At 37.4% G+C, this 24,458-nt stretch overlaps 1 protein-coding gene and 1 non-coding gene across 3 annotated transcripts in view; one reads left to right on the top strand and one right to left on the bottom strand.

Moving 5' to 3' along the window:
• Positions 1–4,263: 4,263 nt before the first annotated feature.
• LOC138193085 (collagen alpha-2(IX) chain) overlaps positions 4,264–24,458 on the bottom strand; it is a 24,445-nt gene continuing 4,250 nt past the window's right edge. The window contains exons 3-27 of one of the 2 annotated variants that reach the window (XM_069140891.1): positions 23,345–23,429; positions 22,558–22,626; positions 22,252–22,424; positions 21,803–21,919; positions 21,059–21,112; positions 20,900–20,953; positions 20,254–20,307; positions 19,956–20,009; positions 19,525–19,578; positions 18,048–18,101; positions 17,811–17,864; positions 16,986–17,039; positions 16,458–16,502; positions 13,208–13,261; positions 13,048–13,101; positions 11,448–11,501; positions 9,147–9,218; positions 8,886–8,921; positions 8,109–8,153; positions 7,950–7,982; positions 7,115–7,261; positions 6,758–6,934; positions 6,228–6,318; positions 5,974–6,051; positions 4,264–5,727 (exon numbers count right to left, since the gene is read on the bottom strand). In XM_069140891.1, coding sequence (XP_068996992.1) covers positions 5,522–5,727; positions 5,974–6,051; positions 6,228–6,318; positions 6,758–6,934; positions 7,115–7,261; positions 7,950–7,982; positions 8,109–8,153; positions 8,886–8,921; positions 9,147–9,218; positions 11,448–11,501; positions 13,048–13,101; positions 13,208–13,261; positions 16,458–16,502; positions 16,986–17,039; positions 17,811–17,864; positions 18,048–18,101; positions 19,525–19,578; positions 19,956–20,009; positions 20,254–20,307; positions 20,900–20,953; positions 21,059–21,112; positions 21,803–21,919; positions 22,252–22,424; positions 22,558–22,626; positions 23,345–23,429 — 1,968 coding nt within the window. In that variant the 3' untranslated portion in view covers positions 4,264–5,521. The remainder of the gene's footprint in view (positions 5,728–5,973; positions 6,052–6,227; positions 6,319–6,757; positions 6,935–7,114; positions 7,262–7,949; positions 7,983–8,108; positions 8,154–8,885; positions 8,922–9,146; positions 9,219–11,447; positions 11,502–13,047; positions 13,102–13,207; positions 13,262–16,457; positions 16,503–16,985; positions 17,040–17,810; positions 17,865–18,047; positions 18,102–19,524; positions 19,579–19,955; positions 20,010–20,253; positions 20,308–20,899; positions 20,954–21,058; positions 21,113–21,802; positions 21,920–22,251; positions 22,425–22,557; positions 22,627–23,344; positions 23,430–24,458) is intronic. The other variant, XM_069140900.1, reaches the window with a different exon arrangement.
• trnap-cgg (transfer RNA proline (anticodon CGG)) lies at positions 22,697–22,768 on the top strand. Its single transcript has one exon. It is a non-coding gene; the product is annotated as a tRNA-Pro (tRNA).

Raw genomic sequence — 24,458 nt, 5'->3', positions numbered from 1 at the left:
ATCGATTGTCGTGAAATTTCATACCGACACTTACGTTCCCCAGAGGATGATCCTTGCCGACTTTAGTGAACTCCTAACTTTTCCTTTTGCTTAATAATCGCGATTCAAAATTGTAATTTGTCTGGTGCTCGGTTTTATACCCAAACACCTGCAAAAACTCATGACATTCCCATCAGCCTCACTCTGAACTGTTAGTGCTTACTGGCCGCATGCTAACACACTAAACTACACTGGTGAACCTGCTAACTATCAGACTGTTAATGAAGCATTATTTTGAGCATTTTACCACGCTACCATTAGCATTTAGACGGTCTCCTAAATCAATCCCTATTCTCTATATAGTGAACTCCTATTACCATCTCACTTTGTAAAATTCCTACTGCAGCAAGCACATCCGTTTCTGACAAGCCGACTGTTTAATACCCTTCATTTGACCTGTTGCGTGACACTCACACAGTCAACCAGAAGTAAGGGTCATTGATAGACATGTTAAAGACACAAAACCCGCCTGTTCTTAGAGCTCCAGAGAAAACCTGTAGAGACGAGATGAAAAACTACGTTGAGATGGTTAAAACAAACAAACAAACAAACAAAAAAAATCTTCTTGTGGATATCAACACTGCAAATAAATCGCTAGAAAAGTGAAAAAAATGTGACCTTTAAAAATAACTTATTTTAGGGGTACCCGCAAAGGAACCAGTAGTTTCATTAAATGTTCATAAAGTAACTTTGTTTTGCGTTTTGTTTGTTCTCACAGCCCATCGCCAGCTACACCGATGAGCACGATGAACAGTGCGAAGCTCCGTGCCAGAAGATCAAAAATGGCCAGATGTTCCTGGGTGAATGTCTGACCATATATGCTATCAGCACCTGCACCGATGTATGTCACCCACTTTTTAATATTGAAACTAACTCAGCCCCCATCTCCGGGAGAGAATCGCATCACGTGAAGTCGTATAAACTCTTTAATTGGGATCTTATTGTCACTCATCTGTTCACAGGAGGAGACGGGTATGATTAGAGAGGAAAACATCAACTACGCTGCCCTGGCGTGCTCTCGTGCGTATTCTAAGGGTGAGTCCCGTTAGGGTAAAAACACGCTTTTAATTCATGTTAACATGTCAAATTTCCCAACAGTCCAATAGTTGTTGGGTTATACTAATGCTGTGTCAGCATCTGTCTCAACAGCTGAGGATGAAATGATTCTTTAATTTTATGGGAAGTAAAAGTCTGACCCGCTGCTATAACTTTGTTATTCTTCATTACCCTTGCAGTCTTCGATGGTGTAACTCTGCTGGCTGTGGTGGTCGGTGTATTGTTAGTGAGGTGACGTGCTGAGTCGTCGTCTTCTTCAGCTGGTGATGTCTAACGGCTCTTTACTGTACAATTAACCTTCGTATGCCTTCGTAAAGGGACTGTCTACATTTTTCCTCGCTACTCTTTGCAATTTAGCCGACGTAGATGTTTTTAGATTCCATATTTCATATTATCTTTCATTAGTATAGAGCATCTACAATATTTATCAAACCTATGCACTTCCATGCACACCAGCTTTGGTCTTTTATTGTCATTTTCTTTCAATATATTTTCACTCGTGTGTCTCTCTCAGGGCTGTATTTAAGAAACCCACATTGTTAACAATTATTCTGCAAGTCAAGTCATTCACTATTTATGTGGACAAAATATCTCAAACGTCAAACTGCTATCTGCTAATCCCACCACCTACGCTCCATTTTGATATTGAATTGAATGAAAATATTTAATTTAATTTAATTATTTAATTAAATTCGATATTTCATTTTATGACACATTTTTAACTTTGGTATAGAATGTTTGAGGTACTACCGACAACTTTTAATACCAATGAATTGATTCAAATACACTTACAAGTCAGTTTTAACACACTAATCAACATGTGAGCCAGAACAGTGGGTAAATACAGCCCTCAAGAGTTCACACCAAATAAATGACATTTACCTCAGATCGACTCAGCTGGATCAAACCAACAGTTAGGAAGAATTTTTTTTTTTTTTTTATAGTGAAATCCACTGAGGAGTTAATGAAGATCAGCAATGCTAGAAAATATCTATCTTCACCAAAACAATAGCAGCTGAAGCTTATGGGTATCATAGTATTATCGTTTTAGTATAATAGGATTGTAGGGAGTAATAAGAAAGTGTTTACATAAAGATGCTTTGTAAATTTGATGTTTACAAACCATCTGAGGTATCATGGTGTTCATTGTTAACAGACTACCTGCCAAAGAAGTCCTACTTCTCACATTTCGATGTGGTGCTATAAATTCAGGGCATGAGGGAACACATTGCAGTGATTAGTTTGTTTTCGATCTGAAAAATGTGCCACTGATATAAAATGAATGAATGAATGAAGGAATGAAGGAATGAAGGAATGAAGGAAGGAACATGTGGTACATTACCACATTTTATATTAACAGCATCAGTCCCACTGTAACCTGAATGTACTTGAAGGAAGGTCAGACAATGTCGGAGCAGAAAAGAGCATCTGGGGTTTAATTGGACGTTGAGTCAAGAGGATACCGGTAGAACCAGACCAGAAGAATAATCTCACTGGTAGTTTACAAACGTCCCAAAACAAATTAAACTAAAAAAAAAGTCACAAGACTATAAAACTAAAAACTAAAATCAATATTGAAGCTGCTTTACTTTTTACGCTGCTTTTTCTCGTTGATCTCGGCCGGTAAACCAAATTGTGTTAGTTCTGTAACAACACAGAGGTACGAAGCAGATACTCAAGTAATATTAATTTCCACTCTACTTTGTATTAAACTGATGATGCTAATGTGCTAATGGATGTGGAACTATGTTCTCTTTACCAAGTTAATGCTTAAATTTACTTCAACTTTTAGCTCTTGAGATGTTAATACTTGCTGCTTATTTACATTATTGACATTTAAAACATTTTTTGACAGTTAACAGACAAAAGAGTAATTGAAAACTCTGGCAGATTGGTGAAATTAACCTGCAATTGATGAAAAATAATTGTTATTTACTGCCAGCTTTAGGCCAGAATTGAATGAATTTCATTAATAGTTTAGGCTGTTTAAAAAAAAAAATAAAAAAAAAAAAAAAATACTTGAACTTTCTAAGTTCTAAACTTTTACAATATTTTCTAACAGTGTTTAGACTAAACAAGTGATTGAGAAAAAAAAATGTAAATTAATCTACAATCCACCCTGTAGATAGCTGATGCTATTGGTACACAGCCAGTGGATGACACCATTGGCTGATAAATACCCCAAATCAACACTGAATGTAAGGTACTTAAATCCAGCTCTTCCACCAAAAAGTTCTGGTTCTTGAACTGGTTATACCCCAGACCAGTTGAACCACCTTGCCAGCGAGTCCACATTTCCACTTTAAATCTCTTGCTGTCACTTATCAATAATTTGATAATATATACAATATATAATAATTTAATTCAGGAATTAAAGCTCTAATGATGCTCTTTTTTGCCTCATGATTATCTCTCATCTTTTAAAAATCATCTGGCATTAAGCTATTAAGTTATGTGACCTTTATTGAGGTACTGTACGCTCGTTTCAACACTGGCAGGTGATAATAACAGCAATACTTTAATTAAAAGCATTGGAAAGCTCTACTGAAGGAACAAAACAGATCTGTTATCTGTAATAACATCTGTTAACAACAACAACAACAACCAAAAGCCAACATTACAGATTTGTTCTGTAATAACATCTGTTATTACAGAACAAATCTGTAATGTTGGCTTTTGGTTGTTTATTTATTTATTTTTTTACTGTGGTTAGTTTTACTTTCCTCCAGCAAAACTGGCAAAAAACTGAAAAAAACCTGCCTGAACAAACTTAACCAAGCACATCGCTGTACTGTTTTGTGATTTTTAAATCTTTATTATGAATAATGTGAATATTTGTAATCATGAATCTTTTGTCTCATACTCCATTGCAAGACAGTCTGTGTATGCTTTATTAGTGTTATTTCAAATACATTAAGGACCAAAACTCTTGTGCAATTGTTCTCGTCATGTTGCTGTTTTCTTGTTTAAAGTTAAGAAAAATAAACTGTTTTTAAAAAAAAAAAAAATCTACTCTGAATTCTGTCTAATTTATCAAAATAAAGATTCATGCTTGTTGTTTGGTGATTAATTTAGCAGTAAAACGTTAATTTTTTTGTTGTTGTAAAAACACAAATTTAAACCCATGAAGATTAAAATGTGTTTTTATTTGTGTATGTTGGTAGAATTTTAATCCAGATGTAGCAGATGCAATAATTTTATAACAGGAATGGCGTCAGTGACAATCATGACAACAGTTAGCATGTTTCTCAGGAGGCTTTTTGCACAGTTTGTTGTGCTGAAAAATTGTTTTAACTTATTTTTTTAGTGGAGATTTTTTTTTTTTTTTAATGTCACCTTAAATACACAACATCTGTTGCTACTGAGAACTTTCAGATTTATTTTGAAAAAAAAAGTATGAACTCTGCTCTTTATACCATTTTGAGCTAAATTGCATTTGTAATAAATACAGTAGTTGATCATAATTTTCTATCCTCTCCTCCTCGTGTCACATTAATTTTAAAGCTCCGTGTTTTGAACATTACAAAATTTAAAGTTACTGTGAATGTGTCTTTTCAGCCACAGAGTTTTACTTTTAACTGGAATTTATTTTCTTAAATTTTCAACAAACTTTAGATAAAAGTGCATCTGCTTGCATTTATACAGTATATGTCTTGATAATTTCCAAGAACAAAGTCCTGCAGTCAAATCTTTGTGTTCTTGGTATCCATGCCTACAATAATCTGAGTAATTTGTTTCTGTCAACTAATTGTCGTTTAGTTTATTTTCTATTCAAATCAGATAACGGTGAAAATTTATCGATCTGAAACCAAGCTATTTCTGTGATTATTTTTGAGAATAATTTTCCCAATCAAAAGCATAACCAATTTTAAAAATGGGATGACCGAAAAACTGAAGACTCATTAAAAATACATCAGTTTATCTGAAACATGTTTCAGAGCACAGTACATGTATTTGAGAATCTTTACAAAATATTTACATAGCATTATATATTTATTTATTCTTTGGGTACCAGAGAAAAGAAAAAAACTAAACCGAAGGAAGTAATCAGTGGGGAATAATTGACTATTGTTTTATCAAGTCATAACACATTAAACTGAAATGTTCCCAGTAAAAATCGTAGCAGAATTTGGATATTTATGAAGTATGACGTTCACTTGAAGCCTTGTGTGGCTCAGGTGGGCGTTTTTTTGTTGGTTTGATTCCAACACGGAGTTCAACATTTCTCAGCGGAGCGCCACACGGTACTATACTTAATCCGCTGACATTTTCATCACAGCTTTTAAACAAACCGTTGTCACGAATGTATATATAAATTTTTTTTTTTTTTCGCCATTTAAACCCAGTTCCTCTTCTAGTATTGAGATGAACCGTGACCAGGTGATTCTCAGAGACTCATAGCGGTCCTTGCCGCCCGTGTTCAGGTTCAGATTTTTGAACTCCCGGGTCTTTTCACTAGACCCTGCTCTTTGCGCATCACCGGCGCGTGAATGCTGCAGTCCCGCGCCTCGCAAAATCCCGGCACGCCTGCGTTCCCAATCATTCCAGATATGCCCATCGGACCGGGGAAGCCACCAGGCCCGCGGGCACCCTCCATGCCATTTTTGGGTTCTCCTGGGTGACCCGGAAAACCTGGGAGAGGTAATTATAACATTTATAAGATGGTACAATAATTATTATAAATCCTGGCCCCTTATTAAGGAGGAAACGGTATCAAATACAAGTGGAGAGCCTGGCAGAAAATGTCCCTCTGAATTAAGGTTACGTGAATTTTATACCCTAATTAGAGAAGCAAACAGAAGCTCACTAAAATCAAAGTTATGTTTTCATTATGAATCTTCTAAATGACTGACTGCGGGGAGAGGAACAGCGTCATACCTCTGAGTCCTTGTGGTCCGTCGGGTCCCGGCAGGCCTTTACCTGAATCTCCTGCAGTGCCTTTACGTCCCTTCTGACCTGTTAAGAAAAATAAAAAGATCGTGTAGGAAAGTTTGGGACTTACAGGAAATAAAAATCCATTCATATTAACAGATAGGAACAATAAGAATTCCCAAATGTAAGGTCATTTACGTGGAGACTTATTTTACAATTTTATACGTCATTATGAGTGAGGTTTGAAAAGATGATCTCACCTCTGTCACCCAGCGCTCCCTCCTGTCCATCCAGTCCTCTGTCGCCTTGAACACCTCTGGCTCCTTTTGTTCCTGCTTTTCCTGCTTTACCCTGATAGATGGAGGCAGAAATGATGGTAAATTATTCATGAAATTCAGCCTTTTTACACAAAGTTTCAGGATATGAAATCACAGAGCAACTTATGTTCAGATATCCTCATGATATGACAACAATGGCTTCAGAGTTCTCATGATCTTGTCTGAGATGCAGCGCAAGATGACATTGTTATATAAAGTTTGAGGAGAAATAGAGTACATTTCAAAAAGCAGAATTTCATTTATCTGTGGTATTATAACAAGCTTCATATTTTGCAAAATCTTACGGATAACTTACAACAGGGTCCCTCGAAGGTAAAATAGCTGAAAACTGACCTTTTATTGTTCTTTTTAAAAAAAAAAAACTTTGTTTGTTGTTAAAAATCTATTATCCGAACATCAGCAGAAATGAGTCTTTCTCTCCATCACTGCTGCGAACCAGGACTGGGACTTACACTTTTGCCTGGCGGCCCCGCTTGTCCTCGGGATCCTGGGGGCCCGATGAGTGTCCGGTTGTTGACGGGACAGCCCTGGGAGCACTTAGCTTGGATTGAGGAGGCATACTGGGAGATCTGGGCCATGACCACGCCTCTGCAGAGCTGCAGGACCTGCTCATCAGTCAGACCAGGACCCTGTAGGGCAAAAAAAAAAAAAAAGAAGAAAGAAAACTGATGTGATTTTTCTTCATTTTATGGTTGTAATCTTATCAAAGTACAAAGTTCATTTTAAAACTCCTTTGACAGAAAAAGGGTTTTAAAATTCCAACATGAACTGTGGTTTTGAAGGTCCGCACTCATGCAGATGTAACTCACAGATGGACCCAGCAGTCCTTTAGGTCCCGCTTTGCCTTCAACTCCCGGGTCACCGATGGCGCCACGCTGTCCTCTGGTCCCCGGGATGCCGGGCGGTCCACCGGGGCCCGGGACACCGTTACGACCTCCTGCGCCTTTCGGTCCACGCTGTCAAAGAAGATGGCCGAGAGGAAGAAGCAAAGAAGTAACGACATTGTCCCTTTTAGATTATAACTATTTATACTTTAAATAACATATAGTGTAACTGGTCCACACTTTGTACGTTCTGTTCTTACAATGTGTGAGAGCTGCTTTACATTTTGTATAGATCCATTAGAAACGTTTTTTTGACTTTGGTTTGGGAGATCTTGAGGCCTGACATCCCCCCACTTCAGCAGCTGTTCACTGCTAGTCGGACCTGATCTGTTATAAATAACTATGGCTTTGGTTTCAGTATTGGAAAATGGAAAAATGTTCAGGTGTTTGTATTATTTGCGCTGTATACTGTAATAAAAAAAAAAAAAAAAAAAAACCTCATAGATTTGAATACATGGGAATATGAGGCATGCATTATGGAAATCAGACCAAATTGTTTATTTTTGTGAGTATTTTGTCTTCAAAGTTGAAAGGTATTTTGCACCTTCTCTAAAGTTGTTTTGGACGTTTAGTTTGAATAACTTGAAGCTACAAAGAAGTGTGTAATAAGTGAGATGCCTACGTGTCTGTGTTATGCGTCATACATTCTGTATTATCGACGACTTTGTAAAGCCTGGCATCGAGCAGAGCCCGTGTTGTTTCGGGAAACTGTATTTCTATGACGTCGATGGAAAAAAAATTATTTAAACAAAGCAACAACCTGTCCTTTGTCTCCATGATCACCCACACTTCCCTGAAAGGTAAGCAGAAAGAGGAACAAACTCGTCAGAGAGTAAATCCCACAGGTGTAGGAAGAGGAAATGAAACGGAGACGTGGAACGACAGTTTCATCAACCTGATTGCAAACAGGTGAAATTACCTTTTGTCCTTCTCCTCCTTTAATGCCCTTCTTCCCTACAGCACCCTGATGGGGTGAAAAGAAAAACAACAAATGTGCGAACAAACAAGGAAGTTGCAGAGGTTTCATAAAAAAACAAAAACAATGGCAGCTGACTGACTTCTTGAAAAACAAGAAAGATGAGTTTAAAAAAAGATGTCAGCAGATGACGGGAAATACCCGTCTGTGCTATATTTAGGTCATGCACTGTTACGTTGGAGATGGCCTTCACGAGACCATGTCAGACATCATACACAACAACAGTAGAGCTGAAGTTTTAACTGCAGGATTATTATTATTTTTTTTAAATAAGCAACAATAGGATATTCGATTTTAATGAATCTGTTTAAAATTTAAATGGTTCCTGTCAGCATTAGATATGCTTATAGTTCGACACAAATCTAAAATGAATTCATGTTCATTTATGTAATTCAAAAAGTGGCTTTGATTCTCAGTCTGAATGTGTTCAATTAGAAAAAGATCAAATTTCTCTTTTTTTTTTTCTTTTTAATTTGGCAAGTTTTTATTCTTTTTTTTAATTAACCATCTACATGACTTCATGAAATACTTAAAGGGCCGAAGTGAGACGTTTAGTTGACCCTGGTTTTATATGTCATTGTGTGTCTGGCTGTTTGTGATAAACACACACGAGATCATAAACTACTAAAACTCTACTTCACTTAAATAAACTTCACTTTAGTTTTCTTTTAACTTGTCTTATTCCAACACTATTTCACAGTGTTTAAAAAAAAACCTCACCATTTCACCGTCGGGGCCCGTTTCACCTTTAGCCCCCTGGAGGAAAAATATGAGTTAAACACACAACCTCACAAGGTTTCATGGATTACAGGTTTCCAGGACAACAAATGTGATAGAACGACCAAATCAAAAAAAAAAAAAATCAACAAAAGTCAACAAATGAAAAATGAAAAATGACACGATTATAACAAACAGCTAAAAATCCGAAGTCAGAATTGTGGAAACCTAAGATATTCATGCATGCTATGTATGTATACACACTGTCTGGGCCTGGAGGCCCTTCGGGCCTAGTTTTCCTGGTATTCCAGTGTCTCCTTGCTCTCCTCCAGCTCCCTGTTGGACAAACCAACAGAAAAGTAGATAAGTTTACATTGTGTATATATCCTTGATTTGGTTTTGCCATTGTCATACAGGTATCTCTCCTTTCTTCTCTTTTTACAGACCAGTGGTATATAGGAACTGCATATAGTATGTTTAACCCAAAATAAAGTGCAACACATGGTTTATGTACATGTATTGCGATAATATTGGCGTAACAATGGATATTAAATTGTAAATATGACCACAATAAATACACAATAAAATTGCATTTATAGGTGAAAACAAATGGGAAAATTATGACAACACAAACAATATTAAGTTCCCTCGGATAAAACTTAGTAAAGACAGATACTGTGAAAGTTCGAAAAGAATTATGAGGAAATAGAAGACCTCAGACGCCCTAAGGGAAAACCCTTCTTAAATGTCAACTTTGATGGAACTGATGATTAAACAGTGTGAATATGACACATATTATGATGAGATATGACTTGAGAAAGTAAAACGCAGTCATAAGACCGTTTGCGGTATCATTCACATCACTGCAGCAGCGATGTTTTGAACCAGTTTAAGACACGAGTGTGAGAGAAAATTCTGCCTTCTGGATAAATGTCTTGTGGAGTACCACAAGGTTCTGTATGAGGCCCAGTTAAAAGCTCTTTATGGTTCCTGCAGATATAGTAAACACATTTAGTTTGTACCTCCTGCCAAAACCTTAAAAAAAAAAATGCTGCCATGAGGGTGTAAAATCTTGAGCGGCAAAACACTGAGCGAGAATAAAAAGGATGTCTTAATATTTGGCCAAACTTCAATTCATTGTGTGAATATTATGAGTCTGGACATGACGTCACTGTGTTTTTAATAAACTTATTTAATAGTCCTCTGTTCCACTTTCATGTTCTCCTTATTAAGGTCGCAGAGACTTGACTGATCACATAAATGTCAAAATAACCTGGCAGAACTGAACTCTGGGGAAGTTTCTGAAGTTATTCGGTAGAACTGGTGATTTGACACTATTTTAGTTACAGTTATAAACACGACTGACTTCCTGAGAAATAAATCTACAAAACTTCCATGCTATTTTACTTCCACACAAATATTTTCTGTCAGCAGAATCTTCCTTGTTGGAATCTCCTTTGTTATTGGCTGATCAGCTGCGCAGTGTTATCAGATACAATAGATGAATATTAAAAAAAAAAACATTGTGCAGGTGTCAGTTTCTTTGGGTGCGTTATATCATTCGCATTATATCTGGTGACTGGGCCTCTTACCTGCTCATCACATTCTCAGTTGTATGGTATTTTCTTTTTGTTTTACACATCTTTTCAGTATTTGCATGCTTTTGGTTATAGTTTTGTATTGTTTGATGTGAGAGCGTGGAGCACAGGAGCTGGTGAGGGCCCTTTCCCCGAGTCTGTTTCCCCCCCCTTTTACTGCCTACAGCTGTGGCCTAGTCAACTAAACTAAATGTTTTTATTTCATTGTTTTCTTTTTGTATTTCTTGAATAAAATGCTGCCATATAAATAAAATCCTGATGGATCCTGACTGTACTGAAAATAAAAAAACGGAACAGTCTTTCTTTATTTGTTGTTGACATCAGAGTGAAACATGACCTCTCGTCTGGACAGGGTCAGATTGTTTCCAAGAGAAACTTCGCTGCCTTTCACTTCCCCTTGTAAATCCACGAGAAATAAACTGACATTATAAAGAGACACATGGCAAATGTCACAAATTCCCTGACCTTGTAAATACCAAAGATTTGATTTAGTTTGCAGACTTTTTTCTACATTAAATTGTGGGACTTCCCGGACATCGATAAATGAAAGAGATTAATCAAATGCGAGGCAGTCGAGGTCACAATGCCTAGACATTAACTGGCAAGTATGAGCCAAACTCCAAAACATGTTTGTAATGCAGGTTTTCTGTTATCTCACTTCCTGGTCGCCTCCAAGGAAGATAACCCTGGTGGATGATTTATTTATTTATTTTCAAAGACAACTTTGAATATGCGTCCAGAAAGAACCCAAAATGTTGAATATGAATATGTAACTAGTTTACCGATTAATGGGTTTAAATGACATTCAGGGGACAGTTGATTTATTTCCTATGATTACATCAATAGTGTATGTGGATATTTGAAGTGATTCATTATATTTTGTATATATTGGTGATGATTAATTGGATAAATTGATAAACAACGTAACAGAAGGAAACAGAGAAGGCTCTGGGTGCCGCTCACTCACCACAGCGCCAACTCTGCCCCGACGTCCTCCGACACCACGATCCCCTTTATTGCCCTGCAGGAGAAGAACAGGGTTCAATCTGAGTTCATAATGGCGTACTTTTCATTTCTGAACACGTCCTGCATTAACTCACCTTGCTGCAGCGTGTCACATCATTTTGTAAACAGTGGGTCTGGGTGTTTTGGTGGGCACCACATGCTGCCAGTGTGCTGCGGTTTAGGCTACCATATCAAAACAATTGCATCACTTCCCGTGTGATGATTTACTTTGAAACACTACAGCATGTTGTATGGACAACAATAGGGAGAGGGTGAGGTCTTATCAGGGTGTTTCTAGACAAATATAAGTGACTCGTACACTTTTCCCGGTTGAATCATCACTACAAACAATGAGACAATGAGAAAAAGATAAGCCCTTTGGATAAATTCATCATTTTAGGTAGGTAGGTAGGTATTTACCTTATTAATCCCCGAGGGGAAATTTTTTCAAAATACAATTTTTTCAATAAAATGTCAATTTAGGTTTCGGTTTCTGGATCAGTTCGGCAGAAAATACTGCTGTATTTTGTTCCCACTTGCAGCAATGACACATTTTGAACATGCAACTCTGTTAACTTCATTGAAATAGCCACTGAGGCTCATGGGTATTGCAGTAGTCAGTGGCAATTTTCCAGTGCAGAAAAGAATTATATTTTAGACACAATAATTGAATATTTAGAAATGATGGCTTTAATGTAACTACATAATATTGATAAATAGTCTCAAAGGCTTGTTTTTTCTTCCTGTGAAGGGCTCCTTGCACAGTTGAAATATGGTATCAATCAAATATGTAAAATGCACGTCTACTTTAAAACAGCCCAAGATGCACTGTAGTGTTTCCGCGTAATAATGCGCCTTTATTTTTCTAGGAAGTGACACATCCTCAATAGGACAGAAATGTGTCAAAGGAGGGGAGCGACAGAAGACAAGAGGAGCGAGGGTGAGTAGCCATAACGGATCTAATACCTTCTTTATGTACACAAGATAAATTCATCAATTTATAACCTGAACTACAAACATATATTGACTAAAACGTCACTGTCAATAGTTCTACATATTAGAAAAAAATATTTGTATTATTCCTGAAGTAACATGTCACAAAACAGGAGAAAAATGTATCTCGGGTATTTCATTGCTTTCAGTTTTACAATCCAAAAGGTCTTGTGTTGAAGTTTTATGCAGTTTAACTAATGAGCAACTGCAACACCAGGATTTATAGTGTTTGCATATAATGTGATGCCTCACCCTATTTAACCTTCATCATGCAGATTACATTTGGTATGTCCTGCAGCTGTCTTTTAGTCTGAGATTTGTTGGCCCTATATAGAAGCGACCAAAGGGGCATTCCCATATGACACTTGTGGTAGTGTTGCTATCTTCCCCCTCCCACACGAACAAAAACCCCAGCGAACATGAGAACATCTCCCACAACAAAGTCTTCACTGTCATGATTCTTGTTTGGTGGTGGCAGGGAAACTGTATCTAAGCTATGAAAAACAAAACTGAACTACAACAGCGAGCATCAATAAAGTGCTCTATCTTATCTGCTTGTCTATTGTTACCTTGGCACCAAACGATCCAGGCTCTCCGATCACCCCCGGGACTCCTAGAGGACCCTGAGGAGGCAAATAGAAGGTATAAAGGGAAGTTTGCAGATCCAGGGTAAAAACAGATGACTGGACAGTTTGTAAAGATTTGTTTCTCTAAATTGAATGCGCTCACATCTTCTCCGGGGTCACCGTCACTGCCTGAAAAGCCTTCATTACCTTTAGTGCCCTGAAAGGAAGAGAGGAAGAAAGAAGAATATGATGAAAGGTTTAAAGCACAACAGGCTGAGCTCTCTACATCCACTGGATGCTGTGAAAGTTATGTATGTTGATAAAGTACCTTTGGTTTGTAAATGTTTACTTTGTGCTGTAATACCTTCTGCAGAACATCCTATGGAGAATATTTATTGCGCAAACAATTACTGCAAAGTTTCAAGATCCCCCATTTATGGCGGAGATTTGTTGCATTTGCATTAATTACTGCGATCACAAGATTTCCTGGAGGGACTGATATGACTGAAAATGCATGTTTTAAAGCCCAGATCCTGACTCCTGTGATGTTGGCGCCTCATCCATCCCCTCCCCACATGTGAAACACTGATTCCAGTGTGGCTTTTTACTTTTTAGGTGATTTCTTGCCTGACAACGACACGACTCTGATTTTGGCGGATTACTTGTGTTGCATGTTGCAGATCTTCCTGAACTGTGTGAACATTTAGTTTGATGTCATGATAATAAGATAACAGATGAAGTTACCAGTAGTGTTAAGCCTGTTGGTTTTTAAGTAGGAGATAAGTTCTGCTTACGGTTGATTTCAGTGCCGCCATCAGATGTTGGCCTGATATGGGATTTGGATTCTGAAATGTGATTCACTGGACTTTTTTTTAGCCTCAAACTTGGCTGTGCTTTGACCTCACCAGCAAATTTAATCTTATATTGAGTATATTTGATATTATGAGAAAGAGAACTTTACATTACTGATAACTAGAAAAGCTTAAATATAATACACTTAAGTTTAAGGCTAATTTCCAATGTACTAACAAACAAAACAAAACAGTACAATAAAACAACTCCAATTCAAACATCTTTCAAATAAATCATTGAAAATTACAATGAAAATTATTACTTATATCCAGGCTGGTAAGGTCACAGTTCCCAAAAGCTATAATTGGATCTTCTTTTAAATTGTTTTCGTTGTAAGTAGGACAAAAACTTATTTACCTTGCTTGAATAAAACCCTTAAAAAAACAAGCGTTCAAGTTGATGGTATTAAATCCTGTCAATCAAAAGTCAAGCGTAAATTCACAGGACATGACTTTCCTGTAACCCCCTGAAAGTAGTCTTTGAGATATTTATAAATATTATGTTTTTCAATCTCAAGGACGCATCCTCAGTAGGATGGAGTACTTCTGAGTCCTTCAGGGACTTGTTATCAGTCAGAAAACACGAAATGGAACAACCTAGCGAGTGGGAGTTCTTCTTCTTCTTCGATTAAACAGGTAATTGCAAACAGGCGGAGCATTTTCGCCTCGATATCGCGGTAGATATTATGATTTGTTGCTGGCACTGGATGAAATGTCAATGTGTCAATGAAATGTTAATGCTTCAGCCTTTAAATGGCTTTCGTTTGTCCAACCCAGAGGTGCATCACCTGTGGTGACGACCCCCTGTCAGTAGAGCATCATATCTGTTTATCATACTTCATTATCACTCTGGTAACAGCGTGGACCAGTTGAACAGGTGACCGGAGTAACGTGTTCGTAATAAAATTTACAGAAAACGTATGCAAAATAGTGCAGGTTTACATCTCCTCTACTCACTTTTACTTTTATTTACTTGCATGAGGAAAAACAAATTCGTGTCCACTTTACGAGCACTGCACCTACAGTATACATTTAGAATAATAACATAAACGTGTAAAGATATTTGGTAAAAGTTCTTGCGAACAAGTTTGAAAAAGTCCAGTGACTGTATTTCTCTTTATGCCTCAAAGACTTCAAAGCAACAGGTATGCTTTGAGAATCCATGTGGTTTAGTCTGCCAGATGACATGTCATAAGCACCGTCGAGACTGTATGGTGCCATGAATGAATCAACATGGGGATTATAATTTAGGTGAGCATTCTTTCAGTTTCTCCCACTTCAATGGAAATGATCTGACTGTGGCAGTGAAGAAAGAAAAAGTAAAACTATGAAAACGAAACCTTGCAGAAATTTGGGTATTTGTGCCCATTTGAATTGAAAGTGTCAGTGAAAAATAATTTCAAAAGTTTAAACATCTACAAGAGGCAGACATGAAAGGCAGAAAATTCTTGTCCTCATTCTAAACTCATTCTTTCCTCCTGGGGAAAACTATTTAACAGAGTTTGCACCTGCACTGAGTCACTGACTGACTCAGAAAAAAACCCAAATTCCTGTTTGTAAACATCACATTGAGTCATATGGTGCAGAAAGTCAGATGAAGTCAGAAGAGATGAAGTCAGATAGATAGATAGATAGATAGATAGATAGATAGATAGATAGATAGATAGATAGATAGATAGATAGATAGATAGATAGATAGATAGATAGATAGATAGATAGATAGATAGACAGACAGACAGACAGACAGACACTTTATTAATCCCCAAGGGGAAATTTTTAATGAACGTTGTCCTTGTGACTCTGTTTCATGATCATCTGATATAAAAAGCTTGTTTTGTTGGGATCGTACATTTTTGACCTTATACAAAACAAATATTGTCATGTAGTTTTTTATGATGTCAACAGTGAACAAAATGACTACTACTGGATGGTAATATCCAGACATAGATGATTTTGCTAGAAAGAAGATAAATAACTGAAAGTAGCGTTAGCGCCACCTGAAGGCTGCAATGTTCATATACATTTATGTATGTGGTCTGTAGGTTACAAGTATGTCACCAAACAGATTTAATTTTCCTGATTTACTGGACACATTTGTGGATACCTAAATAGGAAAAAAGTATCCAGTAATCCACAGAGAAATATTTGTTTGACTTCTTAAATTGATGAAATCGTGACTCCAGGCTGTTATACCCTTGCTAAGTCTAAAGTTGACTGTTGGTGGTGCCAGAGGGAAGATTATAAAACAACCAAAATGGGACAAAATTCATCCTCATGGGATTATAAAAGTTTTGTGGAATGATGCAGATGATTTCAGTATTAGACAAGGAGATTACCAAAACTGTGATTCATCCTCTGGAGAATTTTCCCAAAGTTTCCCCCCTAATACCGCTCCTTATATGACTATGAGGGTCATCATTGGGAAACTAAAACAACCCACTGAAAGAACTTTATCACATACATCCACACACCAAGGTATGTAAATTAGGAATAATTTTGCAGAAACATCAGTAAACAGTAAAATGAAAATGCAGGCGTTTGAATCAAGTGTGTCTTTGGTACCTTTGGTCCACTTGCTCCGATGCCCCCTGGCTGTCCTGGATAACCCTGAGGAGGACAAACAGAAAATATTTGTCTCAGATTATCATAAAAAGATCTTTGTACAATGAAGAACAAATTATTTCAGTGTTGTTGTTTGTTATGTGAAAAGTTTTTGTGTTTTCTGAAATGTTTTTGTGTTCTGTGAAAGTTTTTGTGTTTGACCCTCAGGGCCACCGTAGAGTCAAAGATATAATGCCATTGCGATCTCAGCATCAAAGTTGAGAAAGTCCGACATGAAATAAATCAAAGTTATAGCTCTGCTGGTGAGCTTACAGACTGCAGCCTTTTTCATCAGCATCTTACCGGTTAATTTGATTTTAATAATGTTTTAAAATTATAAGTCATGTTAGCATCCAAACTGTCAGATGATTTTACATGTCCAGATAGAAAAGAGTATGGAAGATCAAAATTCAAATCAAATGTGAAAGCTCCTTCACAGAGTAAAAGCTCGGGGATTGAGATGATCTAAGTGACCGTGATGACTCTTACAGTGTAGCCTCCCTCGCCGACATCACCGGGAAACCCAGGTCCTCCTGTCTGACCCTGTGGGAATGAAAACAACACAGTTGAGAGACCAACTTAGCTGTAACACCCATCGACCTCTGCTGGTCAGAAATGATGTAACAGCAAAACCATATACAGTGGGTACGGAAAGTATTCAGACCCCTTTAAATTTTTCACTCTTTGTTTCATTGCAGCCATTTGCTAAAATCAAAAAAGTTCATTTTATTTCTCATTAATGTACACTCAGCACCCCATCTTGACAGAAAAAAACAGAAATGTAGAAATTTGTGCAAATTTATTAAAAAAGAAAAACTGAAATATCACATGGTCATAAGTATTCAGACCCTTTGCTGTGACACTCATTTAACTCACATGCTGTCCATTTCTTCTGATCCTCCTTGAGATGGTTCTACTCCTTCATTGGAGTCCAGCTGTGTTTAATTAAACTGATTGGACTTGATTAGGAAAGGCACACACCTGTCTATATAAGACCTTACAGCTCACAGTGCATGTCAGAGCAAATGAGAATCATGAGGTCGAAGGAACTGTCCAAGGAGCTCAGAGACAGAATTGTGGCAAGGCACAGATCTGGCCAAGGTTACAAAATAATTTCTGAGTGCTGAGTGTACATTAATGAGAAATAAAATGAACTTTTTTGATTTTAGCAAATGGCTGCAATGAAACAAAGAGTGAAAAATTTAAAGGGGTCTGAATACTTTCCGTACCCACTGTAATTATGCTTCATTCAGCTGTACTTCAGAGGAAACAATAATTTTCTCTTTTACAGGTGTTTCAGTTTAGTTTCTGTACCTTCAGTCCGTCCTGACCCTGAGGACCCTCTTTGCCTTTGTCACCGATAGAACCCTGAAAAAAAAAAAGCAAAAACTAATCATTAAAAAAATTTAACTAAAGAGGGAAGTCAATGTAAATATATTAGAAACCCGACAGATTAAAAGCACTAAGTGTTGCAAGACTTGTAGAAATGTATACAAAGGTAAACGTGTTTTAATGACAGTGATGGTGCATTTAAGCGTGTTACACCTTTACCTTGATACCTTCACCTCCTTTTAGTCCTGGAGATCCAGCGTCACCACTCGGGCCCTTTTAATAAAAAATAAAAATAAAAAACAACAACAATATTAAACAAATTGACAACAGAGATAATATTAATGTTATGATGAAAAAAGGCTGGAAGCAAAAATACTAGAACTGGCCAACATGAAATAAAAAGGAAATATTTTAGAAGTTAATAACATAAATGTGAGTTATATACAAATGCACATTTTACGCTATTTAAATTATTATGCTATATATTATATTATATTTCCATTTGAAATGTAATACACAAACATTTACACGCAATAGAAATAATGGGTTGTGCTGGTGATCCTGAGAAAAAGTCAATTTAAAGCCCCGAAGTAAATCGACATAGAATTCAAAAATGTGATTATGAAAAGATCTTAAACAAATCTATAATTGCAGTTTAATCCTAATTTGGGGTTCACGTTGTTTAACTGTTACAGCAGCTGCTGGCTGGTTAACCCCCTAATTTCACCTCCAGCGTATTTTACGGTGTCGCTGCACCATTTGTTTGTTGATAATAAGATAGAGGTGCCAACGTAGCAAGTAATTGCCAGAACGTTAGGGGATTTCTACACTGGAACAATATGTCAACCTACAGCTGTTAGACTCCCGCAACCTCCTTTCAGGGCAGCAGGTGGTTTCCAACAGTTGTTGCTCTGTCCTTCACCTGCCAGTAGTTATTTATTCAATGAGAAACATTGAGAATTTTGGACATTTTGTGAACACAGAAGCTGAGAAGCCAAGCGCTAGCGTGATTTTATATCTTCTTTCCACGAGAAGTCTGCTTAAACAACTTTCGAACGTTTTTTTTATTATTATTATTACATTTTATTAAACTAATGCATTACATCAGGGTTTGCAAATATAATTATTACGACTCTACTCAGCCTTGGTAACTAACACCTGGTTTCATTTTTTATTCTCAAAAAACAGTTTGTTCTGAATCGGTTTCCCGAGAAGTTGTATTCAGGATTCAGATGGTGCCGTGTATTGACAATCAAACGCTCTATTATGAAAATAACAATGAGATTTTCAAAGTGGTCAGAGGCACAATTCACAGCTACATTATTAACACTTTAAACTCAAATCTACCACTGCATTTTCTCTCTAATGCACTCTTAGTTTCATTCATTTAACTTCAAAGAGCAATAAGAGCCATTATCTTTAGTTTTTGTGCAAAAGGAAGCTCTTTCTCCCGCCTCCATGTACACTAAAAAATGTGTCTTATAACAAGAACATTTTGGTCAAACTCCAGAGCTTCAGTTCTCAGTATAGATCTTCAACACAATAAGAGATGTTGGCTTTTCAATGGATTCACTTTATGAAATGAAACAGGTGCCCGAATAGTTTTCTGCTAACTCAGCAATATTAAAGATACATTTCAGTGCAGATGTTAAACTTTCCACTACAGGGCGGCTGAGAGGTCGCTGTGTTTCCTTACAGTCTCACCGGGAGCTCCGACTCCCCCGCGGGGTCCCTCCATACCGATGTCACCCTGTCGACAGGTAGAGACGCCACATTTGTTAAAACAAAAATGGTCACTGGAGACGCTCACAATGCTGGAAAACTGACGGGTTAAACAGATGAAGAGGAAAATAATGCAATATCTAAACATAGATCTAATTCACTGTAATCGGTGGAAGGGAAAGACATTGCTGACTGTGGTCACTGAGAGCAGTTCACCAAGCAGGCAGGTAAAGACGAGTCCAACAGGTCAACACAGCGAACATTAGATAGAAGCCGTTTTTGTGGTTGTAAAAGGAAAATAAAATTGCATATTAGGCTTAAAACAAGCGAGTCTGTATTTTGAGACACTCTAATAGCGCCCGTTGGTGTGTTAGTTCATTTATTAGTGTGTGTCAGTGTGTTTACCTTCAGACCCAGCTCTCCAGGCTCGCCCAGGAATCCTTGAAGTCCAGTTTCCCCCTGGCACATTCAATGAATAAGTTATTTAGTTTACTCGGGTTTTAGAGGTCCTCATAGATACAGTTAGTGCTTTATTAACCTTATCAGTATATTTTTAATAATTGAAACTTAAATTTTTACAAACAGTAATATACTGTGTTTTCACGAGTGAAATGTTTTTGACTCTGCACTTATACTTTTTAAAATTAAAACACATGTAAGCACTGCCAATGATCGTCACTGTGGTCTGGACTGGTTCACTCACCATCCCTCCAGAGAAACCAGAAGCTCCTTCTTCTCCTTCAAGTCCAACACTTCCCTGCAAGAGGAGGTCAAAGGTCAAAACTAAAGATAACCAAAACAAAAATCTGTCAACTTGATACGCAGCAAGCAACAATATCTGAACAATACAGTAAAATATTGAATATTTAATAATAAAAAAAATGCAAATAAATTATATAAACTCAATCCATCTTAAACTAGTTATTGTTGGGTCCATTTCAAACCTGGAAAATAATACTAAAACTACACAAAAACACTTTTATCATTCTATTATTTTGTTATTTTCAGACCGAAGTCTGTTTGTAATTTATTATTGTTTACGAAATTCCTGATTTTCTTTTATGTGCCTCTTCCTTTTACTTTCACTTCTTTGATTTGTTTTTGTGGGTTTTTGTTTTTTTTATGCATTTGTGGTTTCATTTTCACTTCAGTTTTGTTTTTAGTTCTACTTTTAGTTTCATTTTAATGTTTACTTTAACAATATTGTTATGTTTACTATAACAATATTGTTATAGTAAATATAAACTGCCACGACACTTGCACAGTGTCCTGGAAGTTACATTTATCAGCATCACCTTGAATGCCCGAGAGTGTGAAGCGTTAGTTATGCATTGACATAATTTACTCACCACTGGTCCGGGGTCTCCCTGTCTTCCCTGAACGCCTTTGGTTCCTCCATAACCCTAAAACAAAACACACACACATACAATCAGTTTTACACGCAGCTGCTGTTACTTCATTTTTCTCGTTATAAATAAACATGTAGTAACATTGTTTTAGACTCTCACCTCTCTGCCTTGAGTTCCTGGCTCGCCGGTTTTACCCTGCAGGCCTCTGGATCCCTGACAGGGAGAGAAAAATAATCCGGTCAGGGAAAAGATGAACTGCAAATCAATAGAAACCTGTAGTATTTATTAGTCAAGTCCTGGAGTTTACATACAGACAACCTATTCCTGCGTTTGTGCAAACTGTGGAGTCAAAATGTGTATTTTTTTTTTTACATGAGCTTTAGACTCAAACCTCCTCAGATACAAGCAGATGAAGATCTGCAATAACCTCATTTGATGTTGAGAAACATGACAAATAATCTGAAATACATTAATATGCTTAATGCGCACACGTTGGCAACAGTCCATGAGGGTTATTTAAGTGATGTTTATTCCTTATATGAATTGCAAAGAATCTCTTATATGTCGTTTTGTTTACCAGAGTTGTTTAATAGGCGTCATCCACGAGGCTTCATCTATCTCTATTTCAGGATGAAGGGGATGTTCAGTCATTAACAATAAACAAAGCTCTCCGATATACAAGTTTTGTTGGTGACTTACAATTTTCCCAGATGTTACCGATAAGGATGCTCTCTGTCAGATGGCTGATAAATACTTTTTTCTAAATCAACTTCTTTATTTCTATGATAAGTAATATTCTCTCATTTTTTTTCAAAGCAGAATGTCCTTCATGTCCTTTTTAAAGACTGTCAGTGAGACAACAGCTCAATAAAATGACAGTGATGTGACGTAATGAGTTGGTACCTTCGGTCCTGCGAATCCAGCGAACCCGGGCTCACCGGGTTCACAGTCGCACTCTGTCGGCCGCTCCTCCCCGAGCCCTGCATCGCTGCCCGACTCATCCGAGGTGTCATACGGCACCTGACAACACAATATTATCACTTATTATTAAACCATGGCAAACATAAAAATGCCTGCTGAGAGCCTGATTTTTTTAAAATTCACCCAGTTTTGTTCGAAATATAAAATGTTTCTAAAAGCAGATATGGTGGTTTTTGTAGATGTTACATTTTCATTTTTCCTCACGTTTGTTTTTTTGTTTTTTTTTAGGAAGAAATAGAAATAAAGTGTCTGTAATCTCTTGACAACTGGGAATTTATGTGTGCTGAGACTGACTTAGACTCAACTGAAACTGAATTATGTCAGAGATGCTTTAATGGCAGTAAAGACGAAAAGTCCCCCGGCTGTCCCACCTGCATGGTCTCGGTGTCCTCCTTGGCGTAGTGGGACTCGGTGGTGGTGGCGTAGGGGAAGTCGTCCTCGGTGATCATGGTGACCCGGGTGGGGGCGAGGCCGTAAGGGTCGTAGTCGCCCTCCTCGAGGATCTGGTCCTCGTCGTAGCTGTGAGTGGGCTCAGGTGGATACCCTGAGGAAATATTATTTCGACTTTCTGGTAGAGTTCACAGTTGATTGGACGAAAACAACAACAACAACAACAACAACAACAACAAACACAAGCTAACCAGGAAAGAACAAACAGTGATGGACACAGATCTCACCTGGTCGAGGAGAGGCTAAGTTATCACGGTTGTCGACAGCGGACGTCTCATCATAGGTGTGTTCCTCACCTGAACAGATGTACATGTGCAGAGAGAGAGCATGTGAGATGTGATTTCATGGGCAGCAACATGTGTAAGTGGCTCGTTGGTCTAGGGGTATGATTCTCGCTTCGGGTGCGAGAGGTCCCGGGTTCAAATCCCGGACGAGCCCTTGCTTTGAGTGCTTGAAAATGCTTTCTATGCCAAAACATTTCTAAAGTCTGATACTGGAGGTTATCTGAGCGTGAATGACATTGAATTGGTTCCTCTGGACTCAAAGTTTGGCGAGAGAAACATAATAAATTATTTACCGGATCAGTGATTTGTATACACAGATTTTTGTTTAGATAATCAATGGATTTAAGGATGACAAATAAGGAACTATAAAGTTACAATGCTGACTTTCTGGTAAATGCTGCAATCTTCACCTGGCACATTGTGATGGAGATTTATCTTTTTTTTTTGGTTTCTCGATTAAAAAAAAAAAAAGAACAAGAATTCGAAGTTGTTAGTTGTATTCCTGGCTTTATTCATAGATTCATTTCTAAAGAGAAATTAATAGAATTAATAATTCAGAATCATCTTTTTTCTTTCTCGTTGTGTGAAGCAGGAATAAACAGATATTTTATCAGCTGAGACAAATAAATGCCACTAATTGAATTAATAGTTTAATTAATTAAACTGTTTAACAATTGTATTAATAGTTAACAGGAACAATCAGTTACGTTCAACTTGAGGCAGCTCTGACCTGAGTGGTATCCAGAATATTCGTCCTGGCAGAGTGAAGAGACGACACACAGCATGAACACAAGCAGCCCTGAGAGGAGCGACGCCTGTCGGGGAAAACACATTCACACAATTCATTTAATATCATTTAATATCATACTACCACTCAACACAATCTTTACAGAGACAGTGTGAAAGCAGCTTGTAGTTTTTGGTACATAAGAACCAGTATCCTAACGGGTCGGTTATGTCGCTGACGGGTGGGGAGGAACCTGCCAATAAGCAATTCCTCTGAAAGAACCGAAGAATATTGATCACTGACTTGATTCAGTAAACAGTAGATAAAATAGCAAGATGAGAGAATTGAATGAATTTGACTTCAAAGGTTTAATGCGGAGACGTGGCATGTTTTATGTTGTCGATTTGTCCTGAAAGAGGCGGAGAAACAGAATGAAGCCGTTTTAACCTGAGACATAAAACTACACAGAGAAACCACAAACAACAACAACAACAACAACAAAATGAATAGGAACTGGATTATAAACTTCAAACGTTTGATACAAAGAAATGAATCTTCCGATTTTTTCTGAAAATTCAAAGCATCTTAAAATTTCCCACTCTGGGCACAGATGAAAATGCATTTGACTTTTTTTTTTCTCCATAAGGTTAAAAACTACTACAAAGGACACAGTAAAAAGTAACTAAACTGATGCAATCAACAGTAACTAAACACTTGTAAACCAAATTCAAGTTATAAACTAAGCAGATCACGTGTTTTGTACATTTTCAATACATTTGTGGGAGATTAAACAACCTTTTTAATTCAAAGACAGAAACAAATCTACAGTATTTCTGAGCTTGGTGAATGTAGTCTCAGTAGTGTCTGGTGTAATGAGAAAGCAAAGATTCAGCATAAATTGATTAGATCTTGCGTTTTCAGCTCGGCTCAGTTGATCACTGTCAAATGAACATTTTTACATCCCAAAAAATAAGACACAACGGCGCTCAACACTTCCTGCACTTCCACAGAGTGAACTGGCCGGCTGAGTTATCCTGCAGCGCTCAAAGGCATCTGCCTGTTCGCTGATAGGAACTAAGAGTCACCGCATCGACTTGACCACGCAACTGGGTTGTCA

Source organism: Embiotoca jacksoni, unplaced genomic scaffold (assembly GCF_022577435.1).
Source record: "Embiotoca jacksoni isolate LCO1_2020_lvr unplaced genomic scaffold, fEmbJac1.0.p SCAF_11, whole genome shotgun sequence".
Classification (NCBI taxonomy): Eukaryota; Metazoa; Chordata; class Actinopteri; family Embiotocidae; genus Embiotoca; species Embiotoca jacksoni.
The sequence above is the reverse complement of the archived record's forward strand: the minus strand, read 5'-3'. Positions and strand labels throughout refer to the sequence as shown.